At 35.5% G+C, this 15,766-nt stretch overlaps 1 protein-coding gene across 3 annotated transcripts in view; it reads right to left on the reverse strand.

Annotated features, from left to right (window-relative positions):
* Nucleotides 1-1,025: 1,025 nt before the first annotated feature.
* LOC137927377 (myoneurin-like) overlaps nt 1,026-15,766 on the reverse strand; it is a 60,743-nt gene continuing 46,002 nt past the window's right edge. For all 3 annotated transcript variants that reach the window (XM_068771176.1, XM_068771175.1, XM_068771174.1), the window contains 8 exons: nt 14,285-14,402; nt 10,101-10,190; nt 8,413-8,557; nt 7,608-7,835; nt 7,155-7,283; nt 3,673-3,788; nt 2,289-2,485; nt 1,026-1,258 (listed from right to left, as the gene is read on the reverse strand). In XM_068771176.1, coding sequence (XP_068627277.1) covers nt 1,181-1,258; nt 2,289-2,485; nt 3,673-3,788; nt 7,155-7,283; nt 7,608-7,835; nt 8,413-8,557; nt 10,101-10,190; nt 14,285-14,402 — 1,101 coding nt within the window. In that variant the 3' untranslated portion in view covers nt 1,026-1,180. The remainder of the gene's footprint in view (nt 1,259-2,288; nt 2,486-3,672; nt 3,789-7,154; nt 7,284-7,607; nt 7,836-8,412; nt 8,558-10,100; nt 10,191-14,284; nt 14,403-15,766) is intronic.

The following is a 15,766-nucleotide window of genomic DNA, read 5'->3' on the forward strand; positions in this document are numbered from 1 at the left end:
GCTATTTTACTTTTATTATTATGATTTATTTTTATTTAATAATTTGTTCATTTTATCATCATTATTGGCGAACTTGATTATAGAACTATTTTAATATTATTATTTATTATTATTTGATCGTCATTATTTCATATCAGTAAACGTGCACCCTTATACAGGATGTGTGACCTCCACAATTCATATGTTAGTGATATCGATATATTCTCGTGCTCTCTCGTATATTTTAAAAGAAAATTTCATTCGTAATTATTGAAAATACACAATACAATTTAAACCTCATTGGAACGTAACTTGCCGTGATCCCTTTTTGGTAATGTTTTTCTTTGTTTTTTCATTGTTTGACTATAAATCATTAAATGTTCTCAGTGAGATAGTTATAAGGTAACAATTGTAACTAATTTTATATTTCTAAGTTTGTACTATCTCACTGCCTTTTATTACTGTTTATCTCCAATAAAGTAAATAAATTATTTACAAACTTGATTACTTTACTCTTTCATAATTATTTATTTATTTTGATTTAATCATTTCATCGACTCTTTGTTGGTTATTTTCTAACTTAATTATTTAACTATTTTAAAGTTATCATTTACTTATTTTTATTTAATTATTTCATCATTTCACCATCATTAATTCACTATTTTTTTAACTTGATTAGTTATTAATTGTTTTTCGTAAATTTTATCTTTAAGATTTGATTATTTGGATTATATTTGTTCATTTATTTCATTCGACATAGATATGAAATATATCAGTCAGTCATATATACGTATACCCTTAGCTTCAACAATTTTTTATTTATTCTGATTACATACACTATGATGTACAATATAATATAACTTTATAAAATAAATAAAAAAATTGCTAAATTAAAAAGTCACAGGCACTCAAACTGTTAACAGTATATGTCGTGTTCAGTTTTAACTGAGTCAATTTTAGGAGAAAAATGTCTTATTGCCTTCGTCTTCCCAGATCATCATATCACACCGGGGCCACCCCATCCCGTTCCAAATAAAACATCTCACTAAATAAAACTCTATAATAATATAATATAATAATATTAATATTGTGTGTTGTGTCCGTACATGTATTTGTTGCACGACCCCCTTTCTGTCCGGTGTGACGCGACGTTGACGCGACGTTGACGCGACGTGACGCGGAGTTGACGTCGGCGCGGCACTTACGGCTTGAGGCGCTTGTAGTTCGCGAGGTGGCTGTTGAGGTGCTGAGCAAGCTGGTCCGCCCTCGCGAATGACGCCTGGAAACAATAAAATGAATAATATAACAGATATAATTACATTTAGCTATTTACACTGTGCTTGCGGATATAATGCCTTATAGATATTTTATATCACTCAACTTAGAGTGTAGATATTTTATATCATTCAATTTAGAGTGTAGATGTTGTAGATATTTTATGACACTTAACTTAGAGTGTAGATATTTTATATCATTCAACTTAGAGTGTAGATATAGTAGACATTTTATATCTCTCAACAAAACGACGAAAAGAAGAACAAAGTCAAATTTTTGAAAAGAACCTTTATCCTACCCCTGTATTAAGATTGTTTAGGCAAGCAATTTCAATAATGACGTTAAGAGGTAAAGCAAAGTGTTAGACAGTCGTTATCTAGGCCGACGGACAATGATGGTTTACTACATTATTATAACGACCGGACTTTAGTGAAGCGGCTTAATACTGCATTGTTTGACTATTTTAACACGAACCAACTATATTAACGCGTGTCGAAATCGCACTTCGTAAACATATTAACACGAGCAAACTATAGTGAGTCGTGCTAACATTTTGTTACGTGATACTTTTATCATGAATATACTTTATCGATGTGTGCTGATATAACTCTGAGTGACACTATTAACGCGGACAGACTTAATTGACGCGAGCTGACATTGTACTGCTTGACACTATTAACACAGATTATAGTTCTGCTTGACACTGTAAATGTAATTAGACAGTCGCAACGCATGCTGACGTTGCGTTACACTCTTAACGCGTACACACTATAATGACGCGTACTGACACTGCGCTGTGACTCTATTAACGCCGACTATAGTTATGCATGTTAACGTGTCACTCTTAACACGAACAGACTATATTGAAAGCGTGTTGACGTTGCGCTTTGTGACTTTATTAACACGAATAGACTATAATGATACGTGCTAACGCTTCATGTCATCCTTGACGCAACGTCGGAATGTGTTACTATAGTCTGGTCAACTAGTGACGCAAGCTTAACGCGTGTTGACGTGTAATCCGTGACACTGACCTTGCAGACGACGCAGCGGTACAGCTGCTTGGCGTGGTTGTGCATGTGCCGCGTGAGCGAGTGCGCGTGCCCGAAGCGCTTGCCGCACTGCGCGCACGCATGCGGCAGCCGTGGCGACGAGTCGCCGTGAGCGCATGCGCGGTGCCGCCGCAGCTGCTCGTAGCGCGGGAACGTAGCTCCGCATGTGCCGCAACGACCTGCGATAACGCGCGTTAACACACTACCACTCATGACGACGTCGACCTAATACTAAATAATACAGCTAAAAATATGGTGAAAGAACACATGTTATTGGCCTCTTAAATAGAATATTTACTTGCAATACCATAAAATAAAATCTATACAAATAAATAACATTGGTGTGTCTAAATGTAACATCAAAATAACCGCCTTTTACCACGTGCATATGAATATATTATATAAAGGGTACACATCTCTGTGTTCCGACTTATCTCTGAATTGATTTGACAGATTTTAACGAGAGTTATACTGGCAGGTAACTATATGTTACTTACCTGCCAGTATATTTAGATAAATTAAAAAAAAATGTTTAAATTCCATGCGCGCAAAGTTACGGGCACAGATAATATATAATAACGCGATGTTTCTCCATATACCAGACTATTGTGGTAATGAATAGTAATTCTTCATGAAATATCGATAAGAATTTTATAAGGTCCCGCTGACAGTGTTTTTAGACTTAATTTACTAAGTCATATCCTCTCCTTGCTTCCCCTACATCTCTTTCTCACGATTAATATATATATATATATATATATATATATATATATATATATATATATATTCCTCTCTTTCTTTCCGCCTCATCCATCTCCGTTATACATTTCTTTTCTTGACGTAGTGACTTTTTGTACAAGATAAGAGTATATCTCATATTCAGATATCGAACAGGAAAATGGTGAGGAACTGTGCGATGAATTCTATTATCACGTGTATACTACCTAAAGCGTACAGATATAAAGAAATCTCACCAATTGTCTGTATTCTCACATAGATATCGCTGTCCCTTTCTATACACATATATTTCCCTCTTATTTACTTTACTTTATTGGAGATAAACAGTAACATAAGGCAGTAAGAAAGTACAAACTTAGAAACTTAGAAATATAAAATTAGTTACAGTTGTTACCTTATAACTATCTCACTGAGAACATATAATGATTTATAGTCAAAAAATAGAAATAAAAACATTACTAAACGGGGATCAAAGACTATGGTTTATATATTTATATTATGTTTGTTTATATATTATATGGTTTAATTTGCATTGTATGTACTCAATAATTTCGAATTCCGCATGCTGTCCCTGTCTTACCAGTACCCTTCCCTAGTATATCCCTCTCTACCCTCAAACGTCACTCACCGGCCCTCTCGTCTGGCGTGTGCGTGCGGTCGTGGGCGGCCAGCTCCGACTCGTCCTCGAAGCACTTGCGGCAGACCTCGCAGCGCACCGTCATGGAGCCACGATGAGCTTCCGCTCTGAAATGACAGTGACAAAGTGAAACAATCATATATATACACACACACACAGACACAGACACGGCTAAATCCCCCCCCCCCCGCGAAGCAATGCCTAGCGGCCAGGAATACCAAAGAAAGAGGATTGTTTTTATTCGGTATTGACGCCGAGATCGAGTCCGACATACGGGGCACCACCATCAGGCCCTATGATACGTAAACGTATTTTTAAACCTCTACGAAAAAAACCACACATACACACGCACACATATACAATGCGATTAAAATAAGAATAGGACGGGCTCTCGGCTAACTTCACTCATATAAGTACGGTCAGCATTAAATATATAAAAGAAAAAAAATAATAATAATTGTTTTTGTTGATTGTTTAATTTGTTCTACAATGAGCAAAAGAGGTAGTGTTTTACATCGGCGAGCTCGGGAGATTATCAGCAATGTTGATAAGTACTTCGAGGAAGAGAAAAAACGTGCCATTATGTTGTTGGACCAGTTAAAACAAGCAAGAATTGTACCAGGGCCAGATGGCAATATTCATATATCGCGTGATGTATTTGGAAGTTTCATTAAGCATTTGGAAACTGCTTCGAAGGTAGCCGAGCGAGTGACTTTAGCCACTGGTATTATTTTTTAACATTGCTTTTTTTGCACACTGTACCAAGTTCCCGTTGTGACGTCACAACATGGCGCTAGGCCGGTCCTATTCTTATTTTAATCGCATTGTACGCATGATTGAAGATGCAGAGCACGTCTCTTTCGTCTGCCCCCGATTTTTCGAAGCCAGGAGTTCTTGGGAAGAAGGTGTAGGATGCAAAATCTATCCTGAAACTCTGATAGCTACAATACCCTATACCCTCACCTTCGGCCTGGGAACTTACGAGCGCGAATTGTTCGACTGTGCTGAAGGACTTGCGAAAAATAGAGCAGGAGCGGAGGAAGTTGGCCTGAACAGCCAGTTTATCAGAGAAAGCTGCGGCTAAATCCCCCCCGCGAAGTAATGCTTAGCGGCCATGCCGTGGGGACCAGGGATACCGAAGAGAGAGGATTGTTTTTAGTCGGTATTGACGCCTAGATCGAGTCCGACATACGGGGCACCACCATCAGGCCCTATGATACGTAAACGTATTTATAAACCTCTACGAACCCCCCCCCCCCCACACACATATATATATATATATATATATATATATATATATGTGTATACCAGTGCCTAGTTCTTTTTTATTTTTTACATGGTCTCCATTATTAGTGACCTATTGTACACCCTTATCTAATTTTGGGACAAGGCATTTAAATTTTTCTATAATAATTTTTTTTATTCGTAATATGATCTAACTTTCATCTTCTTTCATTTCATAATCACTTAGCATTCCTTTACATACTACTTTGTTTGATGCCTTGTTTGCAGTTTTGAGTCTATCGAAAAACCGGATTCTTTAGTTATCTTCCGTTTGCGAAGTGAACATCATCTGGATACTAATACCAGGCAGATTTGTATCCAACATTATCTTTAATAAAATATGCTAAAAATATTAATCCAAAACACACTGAAAGGATTCTGGTGGTATAGATAACTAGGGGAATATAGATATCTGAAGGGCTATACTGGTATATATATCTTATGTGTATAGATATTAAAATTGTTACAGTAGTATATATAGGATACTAGCTGATCCCGCAAATGTTGTTTTGCAAAAAATATTAAAGTAATAAAATAAGGGTTGATCGTAGAGGGGTGAAAATTTAGGTTTGTATGTAATTTTGTATGCTGTATCATAATAAAATAAAAACCAAAAAAATTGTCAAAAAAAATTTAAAATAAAATTTAGGGGTGGGCCACCCTTATCACTTAGGGGTATGGAAAATAGATAGTAGCAGATTCTCAGACCTACTGAATACGCATATGAAATTTGGTAAAAATCGGTCAAGCCGTTTCGGAGGAGTTCAAGTTCGAACACCGTGACACGAGAATTTTATATATTAGATTGTATAGATATCCGAAGGGCTATGTAGGTATAGATGTCTATGCATAGATATTTATACTGTAACATAAGTACAGATATCTGGGGTCTGGGGCAATAGTGACATAGAAGAGAGCGTATAGTTGTTCAGAGGGCTGATATAAATATCTAGGAGCATGTAGATACTAAAGGGGCTAGAGTGTGTAGATATCAAGAGGCATATTCGAACGGCTATAGTTATAGATATGTCTGGAGGTGTATAAATATTCGAAGGGCTATAGTGATATAGATATCTGGGAGCATGTAGATACTTAAGGGGCTAGAGTGTGTAGATATCAAGAGACATATTCGAACGGCTATAGTGTTAGATATGTCTGGAGGTGTATAAATATTCGAAGGGCTATACTGATACAGATATCTAGGAGCATATAGATACTTAAGGGGCTAGAGTGTGTAGATATCAAGAGGCATATTCGAACGGCTATAGTTATAGATATGTCTGGAGGTGTATAAATATTCGAAGGGCTATAGTGATATAGATATCTGGGAGCATGTAGATACTTAAGGGGCTAGAGTGTGTAGATATCAAGAGACATATTCGAACGGCTATAGTGTTAGATATGTCTGGAGGTGTATAAATATTCGAAGGGCTATAGTGATACAGATATCTAGGAGCATATAGATACTTAAGGGGCTAGAGTGTGTAGAAATCAAGAGGCATATTCGAACGGCTATAGTGATAGATATGTCTGGAGGTGTATAATTATTCGAAGGGCTGTGATATAGATATCTAGGAGCATATAGATACTTAAGGGGCTAGAGTGTGTAGATATCAAGAGGCATATTCGAACGGCTATAGTGATAGATATGTCTGGAGGTATATAAATATTCGAAGGGCTATAGTGATATAGATATCTGGGAGCATATAGATACTTAAGGGTCTAGAGTATGTAGATATCAAGAGGCATATTCGAACGGCTATAGTGTTAGATATGTCTGAAGGTGTATATATATTAGAAGGGCTATAGTGATATAGATATCTGGAAGCATATAGATACTTAAGGGGCTAGAGTGTGTAGATATCAAGAGGCATATTCGAACGGCTATAGTGTTAGATATGTCTGAAGGTGTATATATATTAGAAGGGCTATAGTGATAGATATGTCTAGAGGTGTATAAATATTCGAAGGGCTATAGTGATATAGATATCTGGGAGCATATAGATACTTAAGAGGCTAGAGTATGTAGATATCAAGAGGCATATTCGAACGCCTATAGTCATACATATGTCTGTAGTCGTATAGGTATCTACAGGCTAATAGTAACATAGATATCAGAGAGGTTCCTGTATTATAGATCTGAGAGAGGGTGTAGTTGTCGATAGGCTGTCATTGGAGCCCCAACTCACTTGTGCTCCCACAGCTTGTCGCGGCGGCTGAAGGTCTCATTGCAGCAATCGCACTCGTAGCGCTCCGACGACCGCGTGCGCGCACGCGAGGTACCCCTGCCCTTGCTCTGGTGCACCCGCCGGTGTATCCTGGAACACATCGCCAACACACTATACACACTCAAATCCGTGTTTGTGCATTTTTTGTGCAATTTACAATTGTGCATATTTAAAAATTTGTACCAAATTATAATAAATAACGAATCATTCTTCATCATTCAATCAATCATTCAAAGAGCCGCAAGTGGCTAGCGAGACAAAGGTTGTCTCTCTCCCTCCCTTAACAGAAGATAGCCCAACAATGACGTCAAATTTCTTTTTCTTGTTCTTCTCAGATCCGAGGCATTTCATCTCAACTGATTAACTCGACAAGAGATCTTTTCAATATAACTAAACAAGTGTTGTAACACTCACTTCAGCGTGACACGAGTAGAATACCACTTCCTGCATATATGACATTGGAAGCTTTTATCCGCGGATTCGTTTTCAGATTCGCTAATGTCGTCGTCGCGGGGGGCTTCGCCCGGGGGCGGAGGTCCGGTGGTCTCCGGCGCGACCACCTCGAGCCCCTCGTCTTCACTATTGGAGGCGGAGCCCGAGAACGTCTGCGCGCCGCTGTAGCTCGACCACGCGCCGAATGATCTGAAATCAATCATTAATATTCGTCAGCATATAATTAAAGTTACGTTTAGTTCGTATAGCGCCATCTATTGACAAATGACAATAAACTTAGAGGGGTTCATTGTTTTGATGACTGTATTAACAATAGTGGGTGTTGAAAATAATAAATATAATACTTCACGTAAAACTTCAAACTTGTGAACATTTACATATAAGACGAGTCTTATTTAACAAGGTGTGTGTATACATATATATAGAAACATGTATGTTTGTGCATATATGTATATATATACATTTTTATTTATATATATACATTTTTCTTAAAAATACATGTTAAACTGAGGACATTTACAACAAATTTAAAAATTGTATTTTAATATAAAACTAAATATTTTCCCAAAAAACATACACGCAAACATACGTTACATATGTATTTATATAATAAAAACAGTTCACATAATCAAAATTCAATTCATAAGTACAAAACTTATTATTTATTAGAATTTCACTTATTTATTTACACTTTATTGTTCTCAAAAATAACAGTGAAAAATACATGTCAAAAGAAATGTACTCTAAAGAGGTGTAAAGTTATCACCTATCATCTTCGACCGCGTTGGTGATGGTCTTCGGCGCGTCACCGTCAGGTCGCTCGTCGCCGCTATCCGAGTCGCTGTCCGAGCTGTCCGAGGAGCTGGAACTGCCGGAGCTGGACGAGGAACTGCTGCCGGACGTGGAGCTGCCTGTTGGGCCGAGCATACAAATGTTACGTCGCACCATGACGTCATCATCATCTGGATATAGTCCTTTTCCATAGATTTCAAATAAGTTCGATTGAAAGCCGCCTCCATTAATTCCAAGCTTAGGTGAATACAGTAGACCAGAGTTCCCCATACTTTTTTGTGTCGTAGACCCCTTGCCATGTGTTTCCGTGTTGGTTAGACCCCCTACTTACCTGATATTGATTTCCTGTAAATTTCTAACTGTAGTGAAATTTAGTGTTAAAAATTTAAAGTAAAAACACATGGTAATTTATACATTTATTAATTGAATTTAAATTAAAACTACTCAAAATAAAATTTTGAATCTGTTATGTAAAATACACGTAACATTAAATAAACAAAATGAACTATAAATAAAATAACATAAGCAATAATTTTTTTACTTCATAAGTACTTTAATAAATAATGTAAATGTTTTGATATTATAAGATAGTATGATGTAAGTAAATAGGTACTATCAGTGTATGTGTTGAGATCCACTATCGTGGACCCCCATTTTCATTTAACGGACCCCCAAATTTTTTTCGCAGACGTAGACCCCTTGCAGGTTGTCATAGACCCCTAGGGGTCGATATAGACCACTTTGGGAATCACTGTCAGTAGACGGTATATACGTAAATATATTGCATTACAATTTAAGTAATATATAGAGATAGTAAATATATGACAATGTTCCTGCCGGCACGCACACTTTCCCCTGTATCTCTATGTGGATGCTGAACAACATACGACAGGCACATAATACGCGTGTATTCAGGCTTTATTCTCAAAAATTAGTGACTATTTTTCTATTATCCTAACTCTCTTTGTTTCTCTTTCGTTTGCCGTCTCCATATCTCTTTCCCTTTAGCTATTTCCAATTCTTTCTTGCTCAATCTCTTTATTCTCAAAATAAACAGGAGATAGAGAAAAGAAAAATAAAAGTAGAATTCCAAAAACTAGGAAATAATAAAAAACTAAAATAATGTTAGCTAAACAAAGTAAAAACTGGAAACTGTGATAAATTGTGATAATTCGTAATAAATTAGCATATTAAAAAGAATGTAAAATAGCACAAAACAAATATATATTAAGGTAAAGAAATGTGATATAATCCAGATCTGTGATATTTGAGGAACGAGGCGAAGGAAGACGAGCGATGAATGATCGGAAATAAGCATGAAAAAGAATCATATAAAATTGTAGAATGAAAGAAGAGGAAAGATCTTACGAAGATAGTACAGAAATAAAAGGAAAAGTGAAAAAACATTAAATACCAAACCCTGCCCTACAATAAGATCCCCTATCTTCTGCTTCCTTCGAGAGGTTCTTAATAACGAGCCATTTCAGAAAAAAACCTCTCTCTTGCACTCTCTAATCATCTCTCGTTTCTCTCTCTTATTTTATTTTTGTTCTCTATCTCTTGCTCTTTCGCTTCCTACTCTAATCTCAATTTGCTAAAACATACTAGATAGCAATTTTCTTATAAAAGTTAGGTAGAGTGGAATATTCATATGCAACTCACCCGATCCTGAACTGCTGGTATCAGAGTCTGAATTGGAGCTGTCCTCCAACTTTTCTACCCGCGTATCGAGCTCCTTCACCGACGCGCAGCCTGAAGACACAATAATCAAGGTATTAACTTCTACCCCACCAAAACTAAGGAGTAAGTACGTACGTACAAAAGTAAGGAGTAAGTACGTACGTACAAAAATAAGGAGTAAGTACGTACGTACAAAAATAAGGAGTGAGTACGTACGTACAAAAGTAAGGAGTAAGTACGGACGTACAAAAATAAGGAGTGAGTACGTACGTACAAAAGTAAGGAGTAAGTACGTACGTACAAAAATAAGGAGTAAGTACGTACGTACAAAAGTAAGGAGTAAGTACGTACGTACAAAAATAAGGAGTAAGTACGTACGTACAAAAATAAGGAGTGAGTACGTACGTACAAAAGTAAGGAGTAAGTACGTACGTACAAAAATAAGGAGTAAGTACGTACGTACAAAAATAAGGAGTGAGTACGTACGTACAAAAGTAAGGAGTAAGTACGGACGTACAAAAATAAGGAGTGAGTACGTACGTACAAAAGTAAGGAGTAAGTACGTACGTACAAAAATAAGGAGTAAGTACGTACGTACAAAAGTAAGGAGTAAGTACGTACGTACAAAAATAAGGAGTAAGTACGTACGTACAAAAATAAGGAGTAAGTACGTACGTACAAAAATAAGGAGTAAGTACGTACGTACAAAAGTAAGGAGTAAGTACGTACGTACAAAAATAAGGAATAAGTACGTACGTACAAAAATAAGGAGTAAGTACGTACGTACAAAAATAAGGAGTAAGTACGTACGTACAAAAATAAGGAGTAAGTACGTATGTACAAAAATAAGGAGTAAGTACGTACGTACAAAAATAAGGAGTGAGTACGTACGTACAAAAGTAAGGAGTAAGTACGTACGTACAAAAATAAGGAGTAAGTACGGACGTACAAAAATAAGGAGTGAGTACGTACGTACAAAAGTAAGGAGTAAGTACGTACGTACAAAAATAAGGAGTAAGTACGTACGTACAAAAATAAGGAGTAAGTACGTACGTACAAAAGTAAGGAGTAAGTACGTACGTACAAAAATAAGGAGTAAGTACGTACGTACAAAAATAAGGAGTAAGTACGTACGTACAAAAATAAGGAGTAAGTACGTACGTACAAAAATAAGGAGTGAGTACGTACGTACAAAAGTAAGGAGTAAGTACGTACGTACAAAAATAAGGAGTAAGTACGTACGTACAAAAATAAGGAGTAAGTACGTACGTACAAAAATAAGGAGTAAGTACGTACGTACAAAAATAAGGAGTAAGTACGTACGTACAAAAATAAGGAGTAAGTACGTACGTACAAAAATAAGGAGTAAGTACGTACGTACAAAAATAAGGAATAAGTACGTACGTACAAAAATAAGGAGTAAGTACGTACGTACAAAAATAAGGAGTAAGTACGTACGTACAAAAATAAGGAGTAAGTACGTATGTACAAAAATAAGGAGTAAGTACGTACGTACAAAAATAAGGAGTGAGTACGTACGTACAAAAGTAAGGAGTAAGTACGTACGTACAAAAATAAGGAGTAAGTACGGACGTACAAAAATAAGGAGTGAGTACGTACGTACAAAAGTAAGGAGTAAGTACGTACGTACAAAAATAAGGAGTAAGTACGTACGTACAAAAATAAGGAGTAAGTACGTACGTACAAAAGTAAGGAGTAAGTACGTACGTACAAAAATAAGGAGTAAGTACGTACGTACAAAAATAAGGAGTAAGTACGTACGTACAAAAATAAGGAGTGAGTACGTACGTACAAAAGTAAGGAGTAAGTACGTACGTACAAAAATAAGGAGTAAGTACGTACGTACAAAAATAAGGAGTAAGTACGTACGTACAAAAGTAAGGAGTAAGTACGTACGTACAAAAATAAGGAGTAAGTACGTACGTACAAAAGTAAGGAGTAAGTACGTACGTACAAAAATAAGGAGTAAGTACGTACGTACAAAAATAAGGAGTAAGTACGTACGTACAAAAATAAGGAGTAAGAGTACATATATAAATGGAGTGTCATTACGGAAGCCCACGTTTGGGCAGCCAGTTTAACGCGCATGTACTGAACTTTGTATATTTATAGATCACTGTTTAGGAGTGACGTTCTACAGTGATGAAATCCGATTTTTTAAGACACTGGCGTGAAGAAGATGAATGAGTATACATCTAACGTGTAATATATTTACTAAAGATAAAATTTAATTATTAACAAAAACCTGTAATAATTAAAATAATAAATAATGGAGGAAAATGTTAAATGAAAATTAGAATAAAACTGTACTGTACTGTTTCGAAAATGCTAGTGCTTTTAGCACTAAGGCATTTACAGCTTCGTCGGAAATGAGTTTACGGAGGGGAAAGGTCCGTGAACTATAAAATTAAAATAAAAACTAACAATTGGCTCATATTAAACGTAGGGAAATAAAACCATACAGCGATATAAAAGACTAGTGGCGCCATCTGTTATGATCATCTGTCTAGCTGAACAAATCTATAAATTATCGAAAAAATTTAGAAACAATTTAAACAATGTGAAGAATGTGATAGAAGAGAGAATAGAAGAAATTATGATGAAAAAAAATTGAAAGAAAAACATAAAAAAGGCAAATAAATGTAAAAAGCAAAAATAAACAAAAATAGAAAAATGTAAATGTAGTATCCTGCTGAGAAGACGATGGAAGTGAGGCGATAAATAAAAGAAAAGGTAAAAAAAGGAATACAAGAAATTGTGAAGGGAGAAATTAATGAAAGATATTAAGTAAGAAAAGGACCAATATATAGCTACTTCCACCATGCAGCAGTAGTCGTGCATGCGGGAGTGAACGGATTGAAAAGAATATCATATAGTAGATAAAAAATGTGAGCATTCCGCCATATTCCAATATATATTCAGTACTAATTTTTAATGCGTTGTTAGATTTTCCAGGTTGCGTTATTTTGGGTTCGATTCGTCATTATTTTTTTTTATAAAATAAGGCAACACTATTCTAATTGTCATGCCATCAAAACTCGGGGATTCACTTTATAACTAAAAAGAAACGCAATTTTAATACAGTTTTAATTTATTTCGCTAATTTTAGAATTTCAACTAAACAGTGTTGTGCTTTTTAATAAAGAGAATATTAAAATTTATTTAAATTTTTACGTGTTGTTTCTGGTTACAAAAAAAAGGTTAATATTTTGTTCAATTTTCTTTTTAAGTAGTATTTTTGCAACCCTGGAACCAATCATTGATCTTTACATAGTTTGCTATAGAGAATCTTAACTCTCTTTGAGTTGTGTTTTTTTGGAACGGAACGCAAAATATGGTATTGGTGTGTGTACAAATAATTATTCCTAATTGCTTCATTTGACTTCTCTGAAGCCCTCGTGTAGAAATACTTAGCGGGTATTATCATATACAGTCCAAGCCGAAGTCCCCTAATGGGGGCCTTGAGTTTAGGTCACTCCGTGGTTTTCACCAAATATAATTATGTATGTGAGCCGAGGTTACCCTGGGAGTCCTCAAGCTTCATTACTTTAAAGAAACTGTGGCGACCTAAAAGGATATACTAAATGGTCATACCTTTAGTAACGGAAAGACCGCACCTACATTACGCGAGCTCTTATTGCCTGCGCCGGCGCATCGGTCAACTTCGGCTGTCTACGGCCGCCGCTCGTCATTGTTAGCTATGCTCGGGTACAGGACACACGCTTCTTGCTGCCGCGGTTTTTGTAAACTCATTTACATCGCAATAAGCCTCGCATTATATTATTTTTTAAAAGTGTGTTTCTGACATTTAATGTTTTTTTCTTTGGCTAAAATTACTTTCTATCTCTTTCAATCTTTACTGCGCTAAATTTTAAATTAAACCGTTTGATTGTGAACGTTATTCTTTGCTCTTTCTCTCCTAACTATAGAACTTATTAGTTAGTGAACAAACAGACAGTAACCATAACTATCTATATCTACCTATACACTTTCTAAAAATCCTCGATATCTTTAAATGCCATTTGGGCAGCCGTGACAGTGCGGTCCAAAAAATATATTATTTGTTTTGAACAGAACAGTGTAATAGTGTTGTATTCTGTGAATTATATACAAAAATCCTCTTACATGAAAACCAGTATCCTCACCTTCGGAGCTCCTGATGGACAGCACCTCGTCCTCGTCCCTGTGGGCGGCGCGCAGGCCGGGCTCCAGCGGCGGCTTCTTGAAGTTCACCGCCAGCAAGTGCGCTCCGTACATGTCGTCCTGTATGTTCGTTCACATTAGTAAACATCCCACCGCTGGGACATACCTTACATATATTATACTATTGTAGGATCGACCCGTAAACATACTATCTCGAGGAGCACACACACACATACATATATATATATATATGTATATATATATATACACATATACATATACAAGTAGTGGACATCCTGTGACTGAAATGATGATTGTTACAAGGGAGTCTAAAATTATAAAAGCGTAAATAGGTGGACATATGACTATATATATGTATATCTATATATACATATATATACATAAATATATATATGTATATATATATAAATATGTGTGTGTGTGTGTATTTATTAGTTTGCATGTTTAAAGGTCTGTCCCGTACACACATAGGTACAAAGAAAAATACAATTATTATTCATCGGTTTTATTTTAACTAGCTATGATAATTTATTCTGAGACATTACAATACGTTAGATGCCGGGCATTTCAAGCCGGTCTTATTGGAAATCAATGAGAGGGTTTTATATCAAGCAGTGGACATCCTGTGACTGAAATGATGATTATTACAAGGGAGTCTGTAAAATTATAAAAGCGTAAATAGGTGGACATACGACCTTCTTTCTTAATTGAAAGACAGTTTCCAACCGATATATATATATATATATATATATTTATATATGTATATAGATATACATATATATACATATAAATATGTATATATATATATGTATATATGTATGTATATATATATATATATATATATATATATCTAATATATAAAATTCTCGTGTCACGGTTTTCGAATTTGAACTCCTCTGAAACGGCTTGACTGATTTTTACCAAATTTAATATGCGTATTCAGTAGGTCTGAGAATCGGCTACTACCTATTTTCTATACCCCTAAGTGATAAAGGTTGTTCACATTTAAAAAAAAATTTAATTTTTTTAACGAAATTTTTTGTTTTTATTTTTTTATGATACAGCATACAAGAATACATACAACCATAAATTTTCACTCCTCTACGATCAACCCTTTTTTTATTTGTAAATTAAAATATCATTTTTTTTTGCAAAACAACATTTGCGGGATCAGCTAGTATATATATACATATATATATACACACTAGAGGGCGCTACCGCTAATTCGGATTATTATTATTATTTACTTTACTTTATTGGAGATAGACAGTAACAAAAGGCAGTAAGAAAGTACAAACTTAGAAGCTTAGAAATATAAAATTAGTTACAATTGTTACCTTATAACTATCTCACTGAGAACAAATAATGATTTATAGTCAAACAATGACAGAACAAATAAGAATAAAAACATTACTAAACAGGGACCAAAGACTATGGTTTATATGTTTATATTATGTTTGTTT

Source organism: Battus philenor, unplaced genomic scaffold (assembly GCF_028537555.1).
Source record: "Battus philenor isolate CCGP_79_NKW_IND1 unplaced genomic scaffold, ilBatPhil1.0.hap1 SCAF_30, whole genome shotgun sequence".
Classification (NCBI taxonomy): Eukaryota; Metazoa; Arthropoda; class Insecta; order Lepidoptera; family Papilionidae; genus Battus; species Battus philenor.